At 40.9% G+C, this 15,919-nt stretch overlaps 1 protein-coding gene across 1 annotated transcript in view; it reads left to right on the top strand.

Annotated features, from left to right (window-relative positions):
• The window catches only part of ITGA9 (integrin, alpha 9), a gene marked incomplete at its 3' end in the record, with an annotated part of 187,311 nt that extends 172,061 nt beyond the window's left edge, over window positions 1-15,250 (top strand). Inside the window, exons 20-23 of the mRNA XM_009891547.1 lie at window positions 4,180-4,305; window positions 4,910-5,029; window positions 6,755-6,856; window positions 15,131-15,250. Coding sequence (XP_009889849.1) covers window positions 4,180-4,305; window positions 4,910-5,029; window positions 6,755-6,856; window positions 15,131-15,250 — 468 coding nt within the window. The remainder of the gene's footprint in view (window positions 1-4,179; window positions 4,306-4,909; window positions 5,030-6,754; window positions 6,857-15,130) is intronic.
• Window positions 15,251-15,919: the final 669 nt, after the last annotated feature.

Genomic DNA, 15,919 nt, shown 5'->3' with positions numbered 1-15,919 from the left:
TTAGAATTGGAAATCGAAAATGTACTTTCTTTGCAAAAATATGTTCATTTTTTTTAATTGGAAAGGTTTTCCAGGAGTTGAAGGCTAGAATCAGTAGTTGGTAGTGTTTAGTTCTGTGTTACAAAAATTTTAAGCTGTTACCCAGAAAACCTCATTATATGTGTGGTAGGATAGACTATTTGTGAGAGCGTAGCCTATTGTATATAGAGAAGAGGAAAAAGTAGAAAATAATTTAAGACATTTGAAATTATTTTTATGCCATTTTTTCTGCAATGTAAAACTATTCAATGAAATCTGCTAGGTCAGATTAAATATATATATCACTTCTATTTATGGAGGAAATTTTTATGGTCAAGACTGATTGTAGCTTTTTTGTTCCAAATGGGTTTGCTTATGTGGAAATGTCATCATTCTAGTATGTAACAAACAATATGAATTCCAGGAGTCCTGCTTATAGGAGTTAATGTAATGTCCACACTCGTGGGTGAAAAAATTGAAAACTTGTTCTTAATGGGCATATATAATGTGTATTTTGCACACCTTCAATGTCATCACGGTTTGCAGATGTTCTGCCAGGCTGAAGACCAAAGTGTGCCTTAGAGTGCTTCTTTACTAGTGTCCTAGTTTGGTCCAGAAGTGAGCTCTAAAGTAAAATCCCCAGCCCTCTGCACGCAGGGAGCTCTGGTTCACATTGCAGGGTGCACAAATTGGATTCCTTTTGGGGCAGAAGACACACAAAGGAGCACTCGAAGAGTGCACTTAACACTCATTTGTGGCTGCAGCACATTCAGGCCACAGGATCAGACTCAGATAAAGTTAGAAAAATATGTAATATGGACATCAGGTGCTGAGGATGCTATGCAGTTAGCCTGGTTCACCTTTTTGTTTTGCCTACATTATGTGCTAACATAGACTTTGTCTACATCTGGCTGGATACAGATTTTAGGTACACTTCCAGTACAGGAGATTTAATCGTATTGCCAGCACACCAGACCGCAAATGTTTTTATCCAGGACTTAAAACGGGCAAGTACCTTCTGGAAAATAAAATGAAACAGCCCTCAGCAGAGACAGCTCTGACACAGCTCCTTGGAAGTCCCTCCTTGGGACACTGCAGTGCTGCTCCTGCTTGGTACCTCACTCAGGACAAGGGTTTTATCTCCTGAGCTGCAGTTTTAATGTACCGTTTAGGAGAGCCTCCCTTCAGTCCCTGTTCCCCCTGCCCCAGTTTTGATGTTGTTTGTTTGTGTTGGGAGTTGGATGTTGATTTTTCTCTGTGGCTTCTGCATAGTCCTTGTACTGAGTACAAAGGCAACGCACATCTCTTTCCACATCCTCTGCTATTTCTGTGAGATTTTGGATCCCAGGTCCTGGGAAGATCGCTTTGGGGATAGTCGTTTTCTGTTTATAGGCTGCTGAGACCACATGGAAGTTTCCAAAAAGCTCTAGTATGTCACATACCCTGAAACTCCAAGACTTTGTCAAAGAGCCTGGCTACCTACTCCATATCAAAGACTTGCACAGTTCTTGCATCTATCAATCGTAAGCGTTTGCTCATGCCCTTAAACTTTGCCAGAAATGTTCTTCCCTGTGTACCAGGCTATGAGGTTGGTTGGAGAAAAGCAGGTGGCTGGGGTAGCACCGTGTTTGAACAAGGAGAGGCTCACACATGAGGCCAAATCCTGATTTGTATTTCAGAGATGCAGTTCAGTCTCAGCGCAACGCAGCCAGGAACTTTGTGCTTAGGTTTTCTTTAGCAGGTTGATTTCCTAGAGCTGAATTTTTCATTGAAAACAAAGTTTCATGAAAAGTTACCAGAGTTTTGTCTGACTGGTTGACTGAACCTTCCCTTTCTGTATATAAAATTGAGGAAAATAAAGAGATGATGTGAAATGAAAACTGTCTGACAATCACCCTAACAAAACAAACAAACAAAAAAAACCCAACCCTGCGGCCAGTCCTTTGGAAAGGCTGGATTTCCTTCTACCTCAGCATGATCCACCCATTTCAAATTGTTTTGTTACTTTTTTTCCTAGTTCTGTGGCTCTGCTGTTTCTAAGAGTGCTAAAAGGAACTGAGTGCTTCTCAGGCTGCCTTGGATCCTTTCCCCCCTACCAGCTGTCAGTATATGCTGATTGATCACAGATACACAGATGAATACCTCCTAATTTCTGCCTGGTTGAATTCCCACAAATTCTGCAGGCCAAGTAGTAGTGTCTGCCTTCTCCTTCTAGGAAGTGGCATTTGCCTTTGGCTACTAAAAGAGGCAGTAGGTGACCCACTGGTCTATTCAAGAGCAGCAGAGGTGACAGGAGGTGCTCAGTCCTTGCACGCGTCCTTCCTAATGTGAGCCGAGACACTGAAGAGCCGCTTTGTGTAGGCTTGCTGCATAGTTGGCAGAGAGGAAAGGGTATTTCCAAATTCAGTCTTAGTCCTCTGGAGGTGCCTTCCTCTGTTTCAGCTGAAGTGTTTTAAAAAGGACGAGATGTAGCCAAGCTTCAGTTTAAGAAAAGATAATCATTTAGAGAAGAAAGGGCCAGATTTATGTTGCTTCATGCCAGATAATTCCTTTTAGTCTTGTGAGATATTTCTGCTTTAGTTTGTTCTTACACCGTATTTGTACAGGATGTAAAGCAGGACTATTTAGGGAGTATGCCAAAAGCTGGGATAGTGCAGAAGCTCATACTGTCCTTTCGGTATCTCTCGCATTAATCTAATGACATCTGTCCAAGTGTCTGGTAATTCAGACTTTCAGGAAGAAAGAGCAAGTACTGAATAGATCTTGACTCCTTGCTGTTCTTGATTTAACATAAACCTTCTGGTTGATCTGGATCTAATTCCCATGTGAAAGTTCAAAGAAAATAAATGTCAGTGTGCTTTGTGAATCTCTTACCTACAATAAATAATGAAAACTCATTCCAGGTGATCTGAACAAATGCAGAACATCATAGTCTTAATTTCCAGTCGATCCCAAGGAGACAGTAAACTGCGGGTAGCTACCTGTGCCTGTATCTATTGGGAATGTAATGAAAGGTTATATAAAGACAGGTTATGAATACGAACTTCAAAGAACAGATTATGAAGAGCTTGTGGGCCAGTGAAGCAGAAAAGGTGTATCTTACCAAGAGACATAGACATCACTTGTCTGGAAAATAGCATTTAAGATCTAGATAGACCTTTGGGGTTTGTTTCTTTTTTGGCCATACTTTGGTTAACTCAGCTATAAACTCTTCAATGCAAAATTGGACTCAGAGCATGCAGTAATTTCATACCTTACAACAACTTTTTTTCTCCATCTTTCAAGGATTGTGAATAAGGTACAAGTTTTCATCCTCTCAGAGTAGAGGATGTGGAGAAGTCAACAGCAGGGTGTGTAAGAATGTCACTTGTTGGCTTATGGGAAAATCTCCTTCTCTCTTATTCTTACAGGTTTTAAGAATGGTGGCAGGCAGAATTTGCTGATATTTTGTTGTCATAGTTTGTATTAAATTCCAATAGATTTTCTTCAGCAAATATTCATAAGCTGCAGAAAGTGAGAAGGGTTTTCTAGTACAAGGTTATCTTGACTGAAGATCATTTTATCAAAGCTTGGTACATTTCACTTGCTTCAAGCACCTGCTTTTCTGGACAAGTGAATAAGCTAATGATACAAAAAGTTTATATTTGTACTATTTATGCTGAAGGTAAAAGAACATATTTGGTGTCCAGGCTTGTGCATTTACACAAAGATTTCATTTATCTCATTAGTTCTGGTATAAACTGTGAAACAGACAAGTTGGCCAAAGCATGAAATAATACAGTTACAAAAAAGGTAACACACACGGTAACATAATTGACTTTAAATGTTATGTGGGGATTTTGCTGAGATTTTTCTCCTCTGTCTCTATCTCCAGACAAGTGGAACACAGACACCTGCATGTGAGCTAGGTTAGATATATTAGTATCCAATCCAGTCAAGAGAGACAAGCATTTCTAGAATGTGGTTTGTCTGGCTTGCTTTAGGTATTTTCTTCGGGATTATTTGACTTCCAAAGCACTTATTTGTCTCTCTTGACTATTAATGGGAGTCCAAACATCCAGCTCAGATGTAGGTGTACTTTTATGGACAGACTAATCCCACCTTCTTGTGTCATTTAGTTTAATTCAGAATAATAATTGTGATTTATAATTGTGCTTGCAGGTTGGTCAGGACAAAGGAAGCTGTTCTTTTCACAGAAACCCCAGCCCATGTGTCGTTCCTCAAGAGAATGAAAATATTTTCCACACAATATTTGCTTTTTTCACAAAGTCTGGCAGAAAAGTATTGGTAAGAAAGTCCCCTTACGGCAAAATTGAAAATGCAGTGTATCTTACAAAAGATTTTGCATGGCTTAGCAAGAAATCAAGCAGATAGTTCATTATAGAGCAACTGTTTAGTGCGTGTATACTAATACTGATGTTGTGCTGTGGGGATAGTTAGTGATTATAATTATCTGGTTTTTAAATGGAAATAGGAAGCTTGAGGAAGTGCAGTCGGGAGGGAGTTACCTGATGTGGCAGCACACACTCGGTGAGGAGAGCCCTCGCTCCCATGTTTTGTCAAAGGCACATGGGGCAGTGGGCCCTGTGCTGTGCTCGGCGCCCGCCCCGTGCAGAGGGCTGATGTGCAGCGGTGGCCTCACTCCTCCTGGCCGGGGCACTCACCTGGCTCAGCAGCTCTGTAGAGGGCTGAATTTTACCTGGCTTGCTTTCATGCAGGTCTCTGTATCTAGCTGTCTGCAGGTCTTGAAAGTTGCTGCTATTTCAATGCAGGAGTGCTGTATTTTAGCAGTTTACTATGTAACTTAGTCAGCTGGTGCGTTTGCTGTCACACAATTTGTCACTGTTTTTCTTCCTCCTTTGCCTAACAGCTTTTTCCATATTTCCTGTAGGACTGTGAAAGACCAGGCAGGTACTGCTTAATTATACGCTGCAACTTAAGCTCATTAGCAAAAGCAGAGTCCTGTGATATAAGTATCTACACACTGCTGAATACTGAGATACTGAAGAAGGTACGTGCTTCTTTTGTAGTTCGTCTTAAATACCAACTTAAGTATGCTTATGTGCATCAATGGACTCGAGAGTTGCATTCCTTCTGCTCTTTACTAGCGTGTTATAAAAAATCATGGTGTCAGAGAAAACAGATCTATTTATCAACAGCATGTATGGAGGTGTTAATCCTAGTTCTTACCCATTACCCATTAAGGCAGAAATAAATTAAGTTCAGAAATTTATACATTGAGAAACAACAAATGAGCCCCCTAATTGTATGCGTGGTGTTAAAGCTAGAGACTTCAGAAAGTTGAATTGATTTCCAAAAATTTTCATTCTGAAAAATGAAAAGTAGAGTAAGTGCATGTAAACTGTGACCAGCTATCTATCATTCCCTCCATATAAACAGAGACATGGCAGTTTTTTGTGATTTTTTTACTTCAAATGATTATTATTCAAAGAAGATACATCACGACCATATTAATGCTGAGCTTGACATTTGTGACAAGAAACAAATGGTTGCAAGTTAATTCCTGTCTTCTCTGAAGCCACTGAATGAGACAGCAAATCTTTTAAATTTCTAGTGATTTACTGTGTTTGGCCCTGTTTTCCTATACTTACAAAAATGTCGACTGCGTAATTGTGGCAAGATGCTGTAAGATTATGAGGGTATAAGATAATCAGAAGAGAAAGCTGATAACATGAGCCTACTAAAATTAACCTATCTTTGATTGCTGCTAGATTAAAAGCACTGGGGAGAGCCCTTATTAGAAAGCAGTTCCTAAAGCGATTGATAGCCCTAAGCTTTTCCAGCTGAAACCAACCAGTCTGCTAATGTTTGTTCGTATTTGAAAACAGAAAATACAGGCAAGGCCAGAATTTTCAGGTATTTGCTACATGCTTATAGAAATGCTGAAATAAGTGTGCAAGTAACTGAGTGCACACAAAGCGTGCTTCTGGGAAATTCAGTCCTGGAAATAGCCGGGATTCATCCTGTCTGCTGGGTCCTTTCCAAGATGACCATTAGCAACACTCCTTTCAAAAACATACAGTGCTTACACATCTTTGGGTGAGTATCACCAATACATGCCATTTGCCACTTAGCACCTACCCTCCCCAAGGTGAACAGCATACAAATGACTAACCTATGAGTTGAAATGGCAGCTTATAAGAACGTGCCTGTTACAATGGACTGTGTAAAATACAGGAGAAATATAAATTAATAAGGGGACGTGTGTATTGAATATTTTAGATATTTGCAGTTCACAGATTCAAATAATTTAGAAGTTTCCACCTTGGTATACACTTAAGTTTATACCAGGTTTTGTGTATCTTTTTTCTGTTCACCTGAAAAACAAGTAGGAACTTTTCTTTGATGGTTAACATTGAGTTTGCCTGTGTTGATTGGCAATGTTCTGTCTTTTGCGGTAAATGTGGGAAACATTAACAGGCCAAATACAAATGATGTGTTTAAAGTCCAACATACCTGATTTTGTTTTAATCTCAGATAATGTGCTTGGGTTTGTGTGTCTGTTATGAGCATAAGATATATTTTTCAAAGCAGGGTTTTAACCAGGATAATACTTAACTCTCAACCCAGCCTCTACTAAGCATTGTCTAGATGTGTTTATTAGACTGGCAAAGGTTTGATGGTGGCTGCTTTTTTTTTTTTTTTTGGGTGGGGTAGGGGGGGGTGGTCTTTTTTTTGCACCCCAAATCCAGTTCTTCCTCTTTTTACTTCTCAGGACAGTTCATCAGTCATCCAGTTTGTCACAAGGGCGAGGGTGCGGGTAGACCCTGACCTCAGAGTTGTGGAGGTGCCCAATGGGAGCCCAGAAGAAAAACCAGTAAGTAGATAAACCTGCAGGGAAAGGTTTCCTGATCCCAGTGGCCTGGAGATCATTGAAAGTGCTATACAAACTGGAATTTATGGATGGGCTAGCCCATGAGAGTGCCCAGACTTTGTCTGGCTAGACTAGCAGTGCTGTGAACTGTGCTTCTGTGGTTTTGCTCTATGTGATAACCATGCCATCACAGTGAATGATGTTATGTGGAGCAGGAGGATCTATGTTGTACCAGCCAAAATTGTAATACCCTTGAGGTATTTGTTCCAAAATTAGGTTTAGCTTCCTATTCTAGGGTTACTGTCCACTTTAATCTAATTCAGGTTTTCCTTGAAAACCTAGCAGAGACTCGAAACCCCAGCAAAGTCTTTTCAGATGTGCCAGTATGAAATATTTAGAAGTGTTAATGATATTTTGGGAGCTGTGAAAATGGGCAAGGGGGTCTAAACTTTCAGAGGTTCATTTAACTGTTCCCTTGTGCTGAGCTGATGGAATTCACGTATGACCTGATACTGCTTTTTGAGTTGATCTGCGTAAGGCTGGATTGAAAATTGAAGGGGAAATATTAAAGTTCAAGGTGAATTCACTGTGTAGTTTTAGCTGTAAGTAAAACTATACATGACCACTTTTACAATCTGCTGGAGAAGGAGGAGGCGATGGCTTTGGTTTCCTACTACCAAGCTGCCTAATGCTTACAGATGAAAATTGAACAGGGGGCCACACCCAAATTCAGCTTTCCTTTTTCCTGGTGAAATTTTAAAGTTTCATTTCTTATTTCTCTCTCACGTGAGGATCAGAGGTAATCTGGACTACTTTCAATTTCTCCTCTTGCTCTGTGTTTTTTGAACATGCTCTAGATCCTATCTCTCAGTTATCCTTATATCACCAATGACTGTCATCACCACCAGCCCATGCAAACATTCTCATTGGCTCAATTTCAGTGACTACTATTGAGATTTGAGTGTGAGAGTGTTGAGTTCAACACACTTGGAAGGCACTGACTTCCCAAATTAAAGCACTCCTCTCAGAGATAATGGATTTAAAACCCTACAGGCAAAGGAAGAACTGAAGCTGTATCTACTTACTACTTTCAGTCTGAAAGTAGAGACACCACTACACTGACTGTCTTCTCCACAATCATGTCTGCAACCCTAAACTTAGCTTTCTGTTTTATTAAACCTGTCAGAAAAAGAAATTCTTTTATATGACAGGACTCCATTTTTTTCCCTTCTGTTTTATTTTCTTTGTCAGGTTTCTGGACCATTCTAAGGAGCATTAAAAAAATAGGCTTGGCAGCTGAAATGAAAATCATTGCTAGCCTTCCCTGAGAATGTGCCTTACAAGTGACCTGCAGCCCTGACTTTTAATACATTGCTTGATCGCTCTTTAGTTCTCTCTTTAGTTAGAAATTTTATGGCAAAATTTCTTTAATTACTGAAGTAACTGGCTGTGATACCCGTGCCACAACTGACATGGAAGAAGCCAGGATCGCTCTGCTAAATGTCGTGATCTGTAAAGGGTTTTAGAATCTCTCAGAATGATAGGCACAATGTAAAATGTGTGGGATTACTATTACTTAATGTTCAAAATTTAGATACGTTTTTATCTAGGAATGCAAGCTCTGCTGTATTTCATTGTAATCTAATGATTGGAGGAAAAAAAAAAGAAAAAAACCTCCAACATTGTCCTTTTCCTGTTCCCGGAAAGTCTTTCATCAAGCCTTGAGTTGCAACGATTATGAAGTGCACTGTGTGCACTGGGAAGCTATATTAATCTTCAAACAAGAGCTTGCTCCTAGTTCCTGGGAAGCCCTAGCTGTAAAGGAGCATGCTTGATATGTTGCAGCCATGTAACATCAATTTGTAATTTCAGGTCTTTTCTAATGTGAGTGCCATTTGCTCTTTCCTTTATGCTATTTCCATATGTCTGTTGGCTTCACCATTGCTGTATGTTTTGCATAGAGTCATGTTCAGGGAAAAATTTAAGACATGTGGTTTGGCTCAAGGTATTCATTTTTCCTCCCTCTCTTTTCTTGTGGAATGCAGAAGGGAATAGTACTCGTTGCGAGCCACAGCTATTCAGCTGGAAGTAGAGACAGGAGAGATAAAAAGTCTTTGTTCATACTCTTCCCTTCCTTTTTAAAGCTTGTCCTGTATTCTTGTCATTGACCATTCTTGTCATTGACCATGGACTGCTCTACCTTATCCGTTTGGATAGAAGCTCCTTCTGAATAGTTGTGCATGGACTTCCTTTGAGTCTGTTTATGAAAGTGTTCCCTGACAATGAAAAACATTGTCTTAGACACTTTATCATGGTAAATTTGAAAAGGCCTGTTTGCTTTCTACAGCTAAATGTTGACTTATTAGCCCATTTAAACGTTCTTTAGAATGAGGTACCCTTACTTCACTGAGCACTTTTACAATATAGTGGACAATAGTAGTCCAAAGTACCTGTAGTAGTAGTAGTGCAAAGTAATAGTAGTGCAAAGTACCTGTAAAGAAGACAAAAGGAAAAAGGAAGACTGATATATGTGATGCTAGTGTAAGAAGTACCAGTGGTGGCAGGACCACCCATAAAAATACCAGCTTTGTCAGAAACTCTAGTAGACAATTTGTAAGGCAGATGCAAAAGCTTATGTAAATATCTGTAAGTTGGGTAGCAGGCTGTCTTTGAAATGAACCCATTTTTTAAAAAAAAGGTACGTTTATGCAATTTTCAGAAATCATTTCTCTGGATTTGGATATGGTTTTATGTGATTTGGAATGATGTATTTTCTGCCTCTGGTTACAATAGGCTGATTGAACTCTTATATTGAAGAAATCACATGAAGAAGGTGAGCAGAGTTTGGATTTGGCTCTATGTTGACAGTTGTATTAACATTAGTATATATTGGCCTAAAACCGACGGTGTGGTATTTTCAGGAGGCATACTTTCTTTTCTTGAGCATATGGGTTTCAGTGAAGGTTTGGCTCCCTTCTTCGCTACATGTGAGGCAAAACCAACAATGAGCTCCGTGAGACCATGGTGGTCAAATACCAGATCCAAGGATTCACATCCTGTGCTCTCTGCTCATGTGCAGGAGGAGGAGGAGGAGGAGGAGGAGGAGGAGTGCTCTTATGGAGCAAAAGGACTTCCCCCTGTGAGTGCCAGTGTGGAGGGAAGAATAGGATGGATTTCACTATGTCAAAACCAGCCGAATGCCTCTGAGTCTTCCTGTCTTGAAAGCGAGGGAATGCAAAGCTGAATAGATGATAGGGGAACCCCAGATAAAATGCACGCAGCTGCTGCAACAAAGTGCCCTGTAAAGCTGAAGGCTACCGTATCTGGTGCTGCCAGCTCAGCACAGGTACGCTTCATCAAGCCTTTGAACCTCTCTCTCCTCCTGGGTAGAGTTTGCTTTCTCTCATTTTCAGCCCAGTCACCCCAGGTTTAATTCAACACAGGCAAGTGGTTGCCCTACATGGATTTTTTTTTTTTTTTTCCCCCTTGTGTTTATGTTTGCGATGATAAACACATATTTTGGGGAAAACAACGATAAAAAAGAAAAAACTTTAAAAAATGAAGTTCATGGTTGTGAAGGCCTACAAGGTGTTTTTGAGAGGTCTTTATATGCCTATTTATATGCAGAGAGATTTAAATGCATATTCACGTGTCTAAGCTTTAGCTGTCTGCCTGTGGCGCAGGGGACTCCCAACTTCGGCCTGTTCTCCATATTTGAGTTGGAAGGAGCAGCCTGTGGTACTAGACAGTTCTCATGATGTCCCAGCCTTTTTCTAATGCACATGGGAATACTTCTTCCACTCAGCAACCCATCACCACCCCCTCCTGCCTTTTAGAAACACTCAGCATTTTAAGGCATCTGTTCTCTCCAGCTTACCTTTGAGATGGGCATGTCCTACTCTGGCTGGAGCCAGACATGTGCTTCCTCCAGCAGCTTTGCAGCCCCCTTTCCACTGGGTTATTTGCCACCTTACTGTTTTCACCATGTTTCATTTTTCATTTCGTTGTTTTACCTTTCCATCTGTTACTGTAACAATCCCTTTATAGATTTTCTTGTCTTTACAGTGCAGTCTGGCAGGTTGAAGCATACACTTGGGTAAGGGAACAAAACAATACACAATAGCAATAAAATACAGTTAATTTCCCAGGGATAGAGACAAGCAGCTACCAAGGATAGCTCAGGTTTGTATTTTTGAAGAACTTCCAAGGTTTTTCTTAGTATATGTAAATCAATAAATATATAAAAAGGGGTGCATATACTTATATGTACAGGTGCATAGGAGAACGGTGTCTTCACTCCACGTCCCCCCAGGTATAACAGCACTTGAATGGACAAGTCAGCCAGCAGAGGAGTCTGATTTGAAACACTAGAAATATTTTGGGTGATCATACAGAAATAAAATACCATTTTTTTCATAAGCCCTTGCCTTCCATGGCGTTGTGGTTCATGATACAAGTGCATAAAATTCATTTAGTGCACATAAGCAAAAAGAAATAAAAATTTTGCAATTATGTATTTCTAACCAGATTTTCCTGAAGTATGTTTCTTGTCTTTCTGAGTCCCAGTGCAGCAGCGTGTGCCTATCCTGCAAAGGGCTTCAGCACAATATGAACTTCAAGTATTTGCAATATTCCTACTCACTTGATTTCTTAACTTCTTGCCTACACACTTTACTGAAATAGGGTGTTTTAAAAACACTAAAAAAAAAAAATAATAAATTCTGATTATTTTCAATTTGTTCACTAAGACTATCAGTATATAGCAAGTGTTTGGCACAGGTAGAAGATGAGCTGGTAGATGCCCTTGTCCGTGCGGGTTCAATATTTCAGAAGTCAGTGGTAGGGTGCAGATCTCTGTTATTTTACAGAAGGGCAGTTACACTATGTAAAACCTGGTTGATGTGTGAGCTACGTACAGCTAAATGGTGAGCTACACTGCCTCCTGGGCTTCCCTGCTTTCAGATCCTGCAAGTACAGTGTGAAATGTAAAAGATAAATACGGAACTAAAACTCCTCATACATTGTCAAGACAACTGTGTTTTTCACAGCCTTTCCCTGGCCTTTCTTCAGAACCTGAAAACAAGCCTGTAATCTGCTCCATATTTTAAGACCGTTGTATGTGCTTTCTCTGAACCAGACGGCTCCTGCCCCCCACCGCCCTCTCTGGGATGCTTTCCCGATCCCCCCACCCCCCTTATCTTCTGCATCAGTCACTCTTATCACTCCTGTCTTCTCTGTCGGGGCTGTGGGAAGTGTGCTGGGCTGGAGGCTGCCTTGTGCTCCCCAGCGTGTTGGCTGCCCTGTAGGGGCTGTGCTGCTGGGGTGGACAGGACAAGGAGTTCAAGCTTCGCTCGAGATTGGCTTTCAGAGACTGTGTGATGGCCAGTGTGTCAAGTGGCAGACGGCAGCTGGCACGCTTCTCTTTAGTAACATCAACCTCTGCCTCCAACCTCCGCACCGGGATGACTTGCTTCCCTGGCCTCCCACCACTTACTATACTGGCTTTTTGCTGATGCTCTCAACGTGTGATGTACACTGACTGTCTGCTCAGTCTAGTTTGATTGGGGATTGGCTTGGGTTTTTTGTTGTTGGTTGCTGCTTCTATTCTATTCTGATAATTCTATGATTCTTCACCAAAATTCATTGCAGTGGCTGCGTATTAATGCAGGCAGATTTTGAGGGCTTGAGCAGGATAAGGACATTAACATGCCCAACATCCCTGCTCCTCTCCAAACCACAAAGCCATGAACAGGGTTTTTTTGTTTGTATGTTGATTCAGACTGCTAGAAGAAACCGGGTAGATAAGAAGCTGTTGTCGCTCTCTACCCTTATAACCTGAGCTGTGACTGCAAAAATTACAGCCAAGCTATTCTAGCTAGTGTGCTTCAAACCTGAAATGTGGGGACTCTTGCTGTAGAGATGATGTATGATTTGATTTCTGCAGCTATTCCTGGCTCTGTGTTTTGGCAGCACGAAAGACATACAGGTCTATTGTGCTGGAGGTTGTGTTATGTTAACATTTACTCTCTGAGTAGTGGAGAGAAGGCACCACTTCATTCTGCATCTAGGGACTGCTTGAAAGGTCTCTTCGCTAAAGTTGGCAATACTTAAAATGTTAGGAGTTTTTTTCTTTTAGTGTCAGAAAGGAAAATAACATCAGTGCCTTATCATCTTAGAAACAGTCATCTGACTTGTGTCCGCAAGATGTATGCTAACCATAGCCTCCGTGAGAAATGGACTGCCACATCAGATCGTCTTTCCAAGCTGGCTCAGAAATAGGGGGAAGGCACAAGATTTGTCTTTGATCTTTCTGTCTGGTATTTCCCTTACACTAGTCTTGGCTATGAGGGAAACTCTGCTGCTTAGGAAACTTTCTCTGTTCAGCAAGATGTCTTTAAAAGTCTGACAAAGGCTTTGTGCTAATGTCTGAAATGCTACAATTATTCTTTTTTGGGGGAGAAGAACTGGTCCATGTTCGAGAGCTATTTTGAGCATTGTGATACTAGTTACAGGAATATGTTTTGATAATGCTGTCTATGTATAGCTTTGTTCCTGTGCATGTGTTATGTTTTCATGTCTCGTTGTCATCCAATGCCTGATAATATCTCATCAATAGGAAAAAAAAAAAGCGTGTGTAAATCAGCTGCGTTCAAATTCCTCCTCCAGAAAAGCTGCAGTCTTAATCAGCATTAGCCTGTGAAACTGAGACGAAGGATCTTTGAGTACTTCTTTATGGGAACACAGTGACGAAATATAGCCCCACTCACCTGCTTTCTGTCATCCATGTCTGTAACTTGTGTGGGTGTTTGCTGAGGCTGCATATGCTTACAGAAACAGAGAAATGTTTGTTAGTGGGATGTCGGGAGTCTCTTCTGTCCCATTTCCCACTTGAAGCAGGGCTGTGGCCCACACTGGCTCAGGGTCCCCATGTCTGAGGCTTGGAAACCTGCAAGGATGGAGAAGCCAGAGCCTCTTTGGCCCCTGTTCCATTGCTGCCATCACCTCCCTGTTGCAGCCTTTTCCTCAATGCCCACTTCAACATCCATATGGGTTGTATGGTTTTGTGTTCTCTTGCTGTCTCACAAATGACACTGTTTGAACGGTGTCACCAGTGAGTGGAGGTATTTCATGGGTCTTCCATGGGCCTCTTAAAGATGTGTATCTTGGGGTTGCATAATTGTATCTGACTCCTGGATTTTCACCCACTTTTAATTACCTTTTTTGTTTTGTTTTATTCCAAAGATTGGTTTAACAATTTATGTCTATGAAAGGGTTTTGACATTTTTAAGCAAAGATGATGAAAGTGGTTTGTGAAGGAGGGAGGAAAACTCACTACTTTACCTTCCAAAACAAACCAAGCCAGACAAAGCAAGCGTATTACCTTTTAAAAAATCCTGCTGCCTCTCTGCATTTGGTGGATATTAAATTGCAAAATTCAACATAGAAATAGCCATCACTGAGGAGAACTGTTTTGGAGCTTTCCACTGAGGAAATGGTTTTGATTTAAATAAGAGACTGGAAATTCACATCATGTATACAAGTATACGGTATAATTTGCTCCCATTTTCTTCTTAAGGCAGACAGTTAAGGAAAGCTCTTTGTAGGATGTATTTCCCTGCCATACATGCTATAAAAAAAAAAAAAGAGAGAAGAGAAGAGAACAGCAGGGGACTGCTCTTTGCATTCTCAGAAGAACCCATGACTGCACGCACCCTTCCCTCTTTCACACAATGTGTCTGGAGAAGCACAGCAGGGATGATTTGTATTCAATAGGGATACATGCAAGTTGTTCCATTTTTCATGGAAAAAAAAAGTTAACAAGCTCAGCATACATGAGTGTTTCATGTGAAGCATCAGGGTGTTTTGCAGGGACAGGAACATGATGAGTAAGACAAACCACACACGAGATGTCATGGCAATCCCTGCCAATCCAGGGGATGGTGTTTTTCATGCAAACTTTTGTACACCTTTGGTGGCCCAGCACTAGAACTAGTTCAGTGTCTGGGGTGGGGTTGGGGTCGGCAGGGTAAGAGTTATTTCAGAGTGGAAGCTGATATCCTTTGGATCCAATGCATGGCTACTCAAATTCCACTTGAAAGCTTTAAATCCCTTGTGAAAAATAGATGGAAAGCACAAAATTTAGGACACATTCCATATTTGTTTGACAGATGAAATATGATCAGTGAGGCCACCATGCAATGTGTTTAATAAGATGAGTACAAGAGAAAACAATACAACTTCCAATCATAAAAAGATCTTTTTCTAATTGCTTTGTAGGTGGTCTTTGAGGCTTTGCACAATCTGGAGCCTCGGGGGTATGTTGTCGGATGGATCATTGCCATCAGTTTGCTGGTGGGAATTCTCATCTTCCTGTTGCTGGCTGTGCTCTTATGGAAGGTAAGGTAACAGATGCAACATAAACACCAAGGCTAGTCTCAGGAAAGAAAAGCTTAAATTTATCCTTGCATTTAACATGCATTTGCTTTAGGAACTGTATAATTGTCTGCTCCATTACAGAAGCCATTGGCCAGCAAAAATATTTTCATATCCAGGCTTTCTTGAGGGACAGGGAGAGACTCATGATGTGGAGAAGCGGAAGAGTGGATTTTTATTTTTTTTTTAGGGCCTGGTTATTAAAAGTTGAAACCCGTGGTACCATTTCAACACAAAGGAGAAATCCCTCTTAGAAACCTGCTGTTATCTCACACTTAGATACTTGGTACATCTCTATGGTTTTCTGATGACTGAGGCTCACTGATTTCAACAGCGTTTCCTGAAAATCAGGTCAACTTTGTTGGATGAGCTAAAAGATTGGGTGCATGCCTAGCAAAAATCAGTCAGTAGCTACTGTTTTCAGGAGGTAAATGCCTGGGGGAGAGGAGTATCCAGCAATAAATTCTTCAGATCCCTCAGAGAAAGAGTTCCAGATGAGTAAATTGCATTACCAGAGCAGGAAGCACCAGGACCTGTTAAAAGCCAGCCTTCACGCCATCTCTGATAAGATACAATTCTTGTACCCGGGCGCTGTTACATGGTAAAACTGGGCTGATGCTGACACTTAGCAGC

This window comes from Charadrius vociferus, unplaced genomic scaffold (assembly GCF_000708025.1).
Source record: "Charadrius vociferus isolate BGI_N301 unplaced genomic scaffold, ASM70802v2 scaffold951, whole genome shotgun sequence".
Classification (NCBI taxonomy): domain Eukaryota; kingdom Metazoa; phylum Chordata; class Aves; order Charadriiformes; family Charadriidae; genus Charadrius; species Charadrius vociferus.
Note: the sequence above shows the minus strand (reverse complement) of the source record. Positions and strands in the feature narration are given on the sequence as shown.